This window comes from Podarcis raffonei, chromosome 6, assembly GCF_027172205.1.
Source record: "Podarcis raffonei isolate rPodRaf1 chromosome 6, rPodRaf1.pri, whole genome shotgun sequence".
NCBI lineage: Eukaryota > Metazoa > Chordata > Lepidosauria > Squamata > Lacertidae > Podarcis > Podarcis raffonei.
This window is the reverse complement of record NC_070607.1, coordinates 6012177-6020775: the sequence shown is the minus strand read 5'-3', so window position 1 is coordinate 6020775 and position 8599 is coordinate 6012177. Positions and strand designations below refer to the sequence as shown.

Genomic DNA, 8599 nt, shown 5'->3' with positions numbered 1-8599 from the left:
TTGAGTTAACTCCTTTCCATGTACTGAACCAATAGTTTAACAGAGCTGGGAGAATTCCAAGTTCCAATAATGCACAACCCTCCATCTGTGTCCAGTGCCAGCTACAAGCAGGAGCCAAAGGCCTTCTGGAGATCACCCTCCTCTTCAGCGTTTGGGCTTGGGGAATTTCTTCGTTCGTGGCTTAGGAGTGCTGGGCTGTGAAGGTGATTCAGTTTGCTCCTTAACGACGACTTCTGCAACGACAGATACACAGCAAGAAGCACTTAAACACTTACATTGTCAACACCTAGACAATATGAGAACTAGTAGCTCAGAGAAACCTCATACTCTACTCTGCGACAAGTCCAGGTTTCAGCCCAAGCATAGCCTTGAGGGAATCAAGACCAAACCCAGCTGCCCGAAGAATGGTTATGAACAGCATATGCATCCACAAACCCATGTTTGTCATGTTCACACTTCATAAGTATACCTGTTCTCAGTGGGAACCTCATCCATAATGGGAATATTCCAACAGAGCATTATGTGCTCAACCCCACTTATTTCAATGATCTAAGACACACCGATCTCTGACATGTACACAGTACTTTGTTCAAAGTAAATCAACAATCCTGATACGGCCAGTATCACGCTGGAGATGAGAAGCTTAGGCTGATAAAAGCTTGCTCGGACCACCAATTGGGTTAGGTAAGAGTTCAACCAGGACTTCCCTGCTCACATTCTGAGCCAGTGCAATGCAGTTTGCTTCTTCAGCTCCCTGGGTCGGTTCATAACATGCATCTTCATTACTTCACGATTGCAGCATCAAGTGAATCATGACATGTGAATTATGACATTATTAAGCAATGAAGAACTTTCCTTTCACCCCACAACACACTGCTTTTCAACCGAAACATCACCTATTCAGGCCAGAGCTACACATGTAGCAGATTGAGGATGCATAATGGGTTGTGCCACTTCAGCAATGCAGATGGAAGAATGGTCTTCTTCTTCTTTGGCAATCACTCATAGCTGAGTAAGATTGTCTTCCATGAACACGGTCTCAACAGTGAGTCCGTAAACGACTGTGGAGGCCAGTTCCGGATCCACACGTCCTTCCACAGTGGGGACATAGGTTTCCGGGCGGGAGTTGATCATGGTGTGGATTTGCCAAGCGTGCCTTCCTCTTAGCACGTTTCTCCCTTGCGTCCTGAGTTTGAGTGTCTTCAAAGCCCATGACACCTTTGGTAAAGGCTGTTCTCTAATTGGAGCACTCGCAGGCAAGTGTTTCCCAATTGTTGGTGTTTATACTACATTTTTAAAGATTTGCTTTGAGACAGTCTTTAAACCTCTTTTGTTGACCACCAGGATTATGCTTCCTATTTTTAAGTTTGGAATAGGCTTCTGAAAGTGGAAGCCTAACACACCAGGGAGAAAAGTTCTAGATTAGTCCATTCCCTGCTGTGCTAACATTCTACTTACAGGATACACTTTATAATAAAGACCAACCAAAAAGGTGATTTTCCTGGCTGCAGTTTGTAGTGGCACAGTCCAGTCTACTACCTCACCCTCCTGGGCAGACCAGGTGACAGCTGCCAGTCATCAAACACTAATCAAGAACAGATAAATCAAGCAACTGATACACAGGTGTGAACTAGGCCTCCGTTTGTTGCGTGTGTGGAAAGGATTCCCCTATCAGACTCAGGAGGTGGACTGGGCAAGTCAGCTAATTCTCACGTTACCATTTTTAAATGGAGAAATAAACAGCCTGCTGTTATTGAGGGGGCGGAAATGAAAAGACCTTCAAACAGCAAACCATCTCTCTCCCCAGCCTGCCTTAGGTACAGCCTATCATTTTGATTCTTGCAACCTTCAGGGAGTAGTAATGATGGGGAAGTGGCTACACATATTTACTTACTAAGAGCAGAAACAAAGGAACAGAAAGGCATCTGGTACAACTTTTGCAGTAACATTCCATTTCTGACTACGGGTGGAGAAGGGGGAAGATGGTGGGATGTATTCAAAGTAGTGCCAAGCCAAGCATTCTGCCAGAGCCTGCCCTCTAGTTCCCCCCAACCTTCCAGAGCAGATTTGGGGGTGTCAAGGGGAGGAGGAATCCCATTGCGCTAGCACAACGTATTTAGCACAACCTGTATCTGGGAACGTTCTCCGCTCTCCTACAAAAGCACACTTCCTGTACATTTTTTCCCATTGTGTGGCAGGCAGCGTGGAAATATAATACATGTAGTCTGAAATGGCACAGCTCAGCAAGAGCTGCAACACGTGACATCCCTATGCCTGTTTTGTCTATTTTGAGCCATTTTGCAGCAGCAGCAGCATACTCAATTATACCACCCAAATGTATGCTTGAGACGTAAGTGCAGCCAATCCTGTTCTCCGACACATTTGTACCTTGAACGCACCTGAGCCTGCAAACCAGTTTATCACATTCACATTTTATGTTTTCAAACGTACGCCTAAACGTGTGGTGCATGAAATTGCCCTTAAAATTCCACAGCATTTTTTAGAGCCCACAATTCCACCTTTCAAGTCTTTAGCCATACCTGCTTTGAGTTTTGTTTCTTTTTGTTCAGAGTCCTTCAGCTTTGGTTGCTCACCCTCCATGTTCTGGATTTTTGCCAGAGCTTCTTCCAAGTCCTCATGAAGGACTTCAGATTTTTCCTCAGCTTGCTGGGCTCGCTTTTCAGCCTCTCTGAAAGAGCAGGTGCCAGAAAGAACTCATACCCCTGACCAGGCAGGAAACCAATAACACTAATGTGATTTACTCTAGCTGGTCACTTCCTATTGTGAAAAATACATTTTCTCTTGCTTCTTCATTCCCCAAAATGTTCCTAACGGCCAATATTACTGCAACCTATGTAAGAATCCACACCTGATTACTACATTGCAAGTCTATAAAACCTACAGGAGAATCTATTCCTAGCACTGCAAAACTACATGAGAACTCACATATCACTAAAGGTAAAGGTAAAGGACCCCTGATAATTAAGTCCAGTCATGAACGACTCTGGGGTTGTGGCGCTCATCTCGCTTTACTGGCCAAGGGAGCCGACGTTTGTCTGCTGACAGTTTTTCCGGGTCATGTGGCCAGCATGACTAAGCCGCTTCTGGTGAACCAGAGCAACACACGGAAACGCCCTTTACCTTCCCACCGGAGCAGTACCTATTTATCCACTTGCACTTTGATGTGCTTTCGAACTGCTAGGTTGGCAGGAGCTGGGACAGAGAAACAGGAGCTCACTCCATTGAGGGGATTTGAACCGCCGACCTTCCGATCGGCAAGCCCAAGAGGCGCAGTGGTTTAGACCACAGCGCCACCTGCGTCCTATTTTTGTTTAAAAATGGAATGTGTTGTGGCAGAATAGACACCTGCAATCACATAGGCCACCTGTTCAAGATACCCTGTAGTCTCTAGTCTGCACAAGAATGCACACATCCATCCATCTCTTCCCTGTGGTTCTATACTCACACGAGTCGCTCTTCCAAAATTTCCAGTGACGCCAGCAACTCAAATTCCTTCTTTGAGGCCTTTGTGGTCCACTGGCTGGCATGCAACTCCCTCTGGAATAAGAAGAGTGAATAACTTATAGGAAATGAAAGGAAATAAATCAACAGGCTACTTTCTGTCTCAGAACTGGCATACTGAAGTCCCTGGCTCAAATCTTGCCTTAGCTATGAGCACACTAGGTAGCCTTAGACAAGTGATGCTCACTCATCCCTTACATCTTCAGAATGGGGATAAAAATAATTCTGGCCTACCTTACAGGGTCATTGCACTGTTTTATTTACAGAGGCACAGAGTTGGAAGTTGCCATTACTCTGCCTCTGAGAAGAAAAGGTTTATACAGGGCACAATTGCCTGAGAATATCTCCTGTAAAAACCCCCTAACAGTGTCCATGCACCACTGCCGTTCTTTTCAATGGGGCCAGTGCAGGAGAACTTGCCAGATCTGTTTCCTGCTGTAATAGTGTGTTGTAGTGGCCGAAGAGTTGGACTAGGACCTGGGAGTGTTAGGATATAGTTCCGTTCCACCTTAAATGGTCAGGCATGATTGTTGTGTATCACATGCCTGTTTTGTTTCAGCTGTCGCCGGGAACTTCCGTTTTGTATATAGCTTTTGTTCCGGCTGTTTTCCTGGACACGGAGGCAAGCAGTCATGTTTTTCCTTTGTTCTGATCTATGTTGAATAAAGCTGTAAATATGCTCTCCTGTCTGCATCTTCCGTTGTGGAGACTTTGCTGAAAGGGTGTGCACGGGTCTTGGAATGTCTCTGAGGCTCGTCTCGCTAATTGACTGATGCTGTTCCAGGGGAGACCGGTGATCGTCCGGAGACGACTGGGGCCTGCCTGATGCCTTCGTCTCCCTGGCAGTATCCCAACAGGGAGTCCAGAGTTCAAATCCCGACTCGGCCATGAAGCTCACTGGGTGCCTTTGGGCCAGTCACTGCCTCTCTCAGCCTAACCTGCCTCATAGGGGTTTCGTGGGGATTAAATGAGGAGGGGGAGAACCATCTATGCCACCTTGAGCTCCTTGGAGAAAAATGGTGGGATACCCTGGTCTACTGCCATTAGTATCGCAAGATTGTCATGAGAGCACTTGGACTATAATTGTCAACCGAAAGCTCTACTTTTCTGGTTTATCACCACAAGAGTTATTAACATTCGGCTTCAGTAAAGCAAATAATTTAATTAGACAGCGCCTATATGACACTGAGCGAAAGAATAATCTGGCCAAAATAAGGAAATTTTGTCCATGGTATGATTATTTTCCACCTAGTCACTTTGGCACCCTATTTGCAAAACGTAACAATTTCAAAATACAGACGCGCTTTCACTTTCGCTAGATTGAATATGCTGCCTTTGGCTGTACTCGAGGGTCGATTTCAAAAAATTCCACGGTTATGTCCCTGTGGAGGTGGCAGTATTGAGTCAGTGGCTCATGTGCTTCTGGCTTGCACTCTTTATAAAGATTTGAGGAGTGAGGTTATTACCCCTCTATTACTGTCCATGCCAGGTCACTCAACCGTTCCTACTGCATCCTTTCTTTTAACAGATCAAGATGATCAGGTGACAGCAAAAGCTGCAGGGTTTTTAGAGGGGACAATTAGAATAAGATCTATTATTTGATTATTGATGTAAACCCCCAAATGTATTTTCTACAGTTAAGTTTTTACCTCTACCTTCAGTACATTTTATTTGGTTTTATTGCTATGGCTAGTGGCTGATGCAAATAAAGATTCTTCTGCTGCAAGGTGGCATATAAATAACTAACACTGAGAACCTGTCCTCTAAAGCAGCTGCCACACCTTGTTCCAAATAGACACACCTCTCCAGAGAAGAGCTATCTATTTATACGCACATACATACCCGTGACACTGTGATTTCTTGCACTTGCATGGTTTTGACATACACATTAGCATCATCACCAATGTATCTGACTGGGTAAGTGACGGCAAGACTCTCGGCCTGCTCACCAGTGCTGGTGCTGGGCACGGGCGGCCGTTCCTGCAAGGACAAACAGAAGGGCAAGGGGAAATGGAAGGACCACACAATGCAATGTTTGTTTCCTCATCATCAAGGAAACTTATCACACAAGAGACTCAGATATTGCATGGAAGGATCATGATGATCAACGCCAGTCCTTTTTCTCCCCGGGGGGTACTCAACAGTATGCAGTACCGGTACCTTTTTAATGGATATGTTAAAAGTGTGGCACTTAACTGTAACAACTTCATGGTGAGTGCCGGCACCATTTTTTCTAGGAAAAAAGCTCTGATCAACATAATCTTCAATTATTTTCATATTCTACATAAGGCTACGCTGTCAATTGTGGTTCAGGAGCTCCTGGAGTCAGTGTTCACAGCAGTGGCAGAGGAACCCTCTCTGGCACTAGGGGCAGGGCAGCCCGTACGAAGTGCGCATGTGCAGCATCCCATACGGACTGCGCATGTGCGGTATCCCACACGTGTGCACTCCATACAGGCTGCCGCTTACACGGCGACCGTACAGGTTGCTGCACAAGTGGCATCCTGGAGTGTGCATGTGTGGTAGCCCATACTGACACCATGCAAGCGGCATCCTGTACAGACTGCGCATGTGCAGTGACAATACGGGATGCCGCACATGCACAGTCTGTACGGGCTGCCACTTGCATGCGGCGTCCATATTGGCTGCTGCTTGCACGGTGACTGTACAGGCTGCTGCATAAGCAGCATCCCGTACGGAGTGCGCACGCGTGGCAGCCCATACGGACACCCGTACAGATGTCGCGTGAGAGTGGCAGCCCGTATGGACACCGCGCAAGCGGCGCCCAAATGGACTGTGCGTGCCCTTGGCCGCTCTGCAGCTGGGGGGAGGCAGGGGCCATCTTGTCACCCGCCCCCTCTGCCCCCCCCTTCCTATGCCCCTGGTTCACAGACCATGCATGAATTCTGGGGCTGATTCTCTGCTGCTGGAGAATCGGAAGCATATATACTCTTGGCTTATCTACTTTCCATATTTAAACATGCTCAACCACCCTTGAAAAGAGAATCCGCAGCACTTCATCAAACTACAATTCCCAGGATGCTTTGCAAGAAAGCTAAGAAGGATAAAGCGGTATACAACTTTGTAGCATAAAGTTTCTGACTCAAGCAGACACTTTATGACCAACAGCTGGAGAAAGGGGGTGCCTTTCCTTTTTGCTGCATTGCCCGCAGTCCTGCTTATGTTCTGCACCAGAAGAAACCAGAATCCAAAATCTGTAGCAAGGAATTCTCAGTTCAGTGACCAGTATTTACTGGCATCAAATTCCAATTCCTCAGATTTTTCAAAGCTTCTGCAATTTTTCAGGAAGTGATCAAAGAGGGAGGTGTTGAGTGTATGATCAGAACAGCAAGACATTTAAGTCACAGAAGGGGAAAACGCAAAGCATGAAATGGGCAGTTCATACATATCCAGCAATGTGATGCAGCCAACGGATACCCCATTGCTCCTGCTAACATGTAAAGGAAGCTTATCATGCGGGACGTGGTTGTAAGAAAAACAGCCATGTTGACAGCCCCATCCATGCAATCTGCTTCCTCCACACTACCAACCCAGGGGCCCAGCCGTGATGCCACTCCTGACACCATTAACAACTTCTGTGTGGCCTACTGGAAGTAACTTCTCTATATTATGACTTTTCAGGTAGCATCCACAATATGTCTCCAATCTCTTCTCCATAGTCATGAGGGATAGATAGATATATTTCTTCTGTTTGTAAACTGCAGGCTTCCCTTTTCACGATGTCAAAACTTCCACCAGATAGCAATAAACACACAGCCACGAGCCCCAGCGAAAAAGAAGCCCCGAAAGAAGAGGGACAGCTTTGTGCATTTCCTAATGGAGATGCTCACCTCTGCTTCTAACGCTTGCTTCTGTTCTGCTGCCTCCGGATCTTTTAGAACATCCACAGCTTCTTTGTCTTTTTTCTCTTCCTCCACAGGTACATCTGTGGTGGAGGAGATCTCCACTCTCTGCTCCGGACGAGGAGGCAGCTGTCGTTTCAGCTGAAGCACCTGCAAAACGGTTGCAAGTGAAATTCTCCTTCTGAGCTATCGCCCTGCGCCAGAAGAGAGGTGGAGGGCGGGGGAGAGAGGGAGAAAAAGTCCCCACCACCACCAGTCACACCAAAGGTTACTTCTGCCAGTACCTCTAACCCAAACAGGCCGACCAGGTCTTCTTGGCTGATTAAAGTGGTGGGAGTGGTCTTCATCCCAGACAGGAGGAGGTTGCAGGTTTCAATCCAATCCAAGCACTCTGTCTGGAAAAAGAGAGAGCGAAAGAAGCAACCAATCACCAAAAGGGAAAGACAGTGGTACCTCGGGTTACAGACACTTCAGGTTACAGACACTTCAGGTTACAGACTCCACTAACCCAGAAATAGTACCTCTGGTTAAGAACTTTGCTTCAGAATGAGAACAGAAATCGTGTGGCGGGGGCGGGAGGCCCCATTAGCTAAAGTGGTACCTCAGGTTAAGAAGAGTTTCAGCTTAAGAACGGATCTCCAGAACGAATTAAGTTCTTAACCCGAGGTACCACTGTAAAAACAATTGCCCTGTGGTGCTCTTCCAGAGGGCTCAAACAGAGCTGCTTATGTTGAACTATGCTTAGAGGAAGTTGTACAGTGTTTTGCTTAGCATATGGCTCTCCATTTCAGCTTCCCAACCCAAATGGGCAGTAGGTGGAGCTGGACTTTGTAGGGGGCCAAGGATTTTTGAGAGGTCCACCATTAATCCCAGCCATTATCTTCCCTGCAAATGCATGCTGTGACCTGTCATTCACACCTGTACTATCATCGATAGGTCCATGTATTTGCTGCCTAGGGAGTAACAGCCTTTGGGTTGGAAAAACCTTGCCCTAATTGCAGGTGTGCTGTGGTTGCTTGTGTTTGTGTAACACCCACCAATGAAAAACACTATTTCTTACATTCTCAGTGGTACTGTTGTCATAAATGGAGATTAAGAGGGATGACTATTAAAGGCCCGCTAAAACCTGAAGTCCCATTGGGCCAATGCCCTGCCCCTACCGCTATCACTATGCAACATCTCCTCCAGAGAGCCCCAGCGTTCCAAAATCCCAG

At 46.7% G+C, this 8599-nt stretch overlaps 1 protein-coding gene across 5 annotated transcripts in view; it reads right to left on the bottom strand.

The window, feature by feature from the left end:
* AXDND1 (axonemal dynein light chain domain containing 1) overlaps window positions 1-8599 on the bottom strand; it is a 48331-nt gene continuing 39732 nt past the window's right edge. For 4 of the 5 annotated variants that reach the window (XM_053391274.1, XM_053391276.1, XM_053391275.1 and 1 more), the window contains 6 exons: window positions 7670-7780; window positions 7374-7535; window positions 5365-5502; window positions 3467-3558; window positions 2541-2689; window positions 1-233 (listed from right to left, as the gene is read on the bottom strand). In XM_053391274.1, coding sequence (XP_053247249.1) covers window positions 145-233; window positions 2541-2689; window positions 3467-3558; window positions 5365-5502; window positions 7374-7535; window positions 7670-7780 — 741 coding nt within the window. In that variant the 3' untranslated portion in view covers window positions 1-144. Of the gene's footprint in view, window positions 234-2540; window positions 2724-3466; window positions 3559-5364; window positions 5503-7373; window positions 7536-7669; window positions 7781-8599 lie in introns of those variants that run through there. The other variant, XM_053391278.1, reaches the window with a different exon arrangement.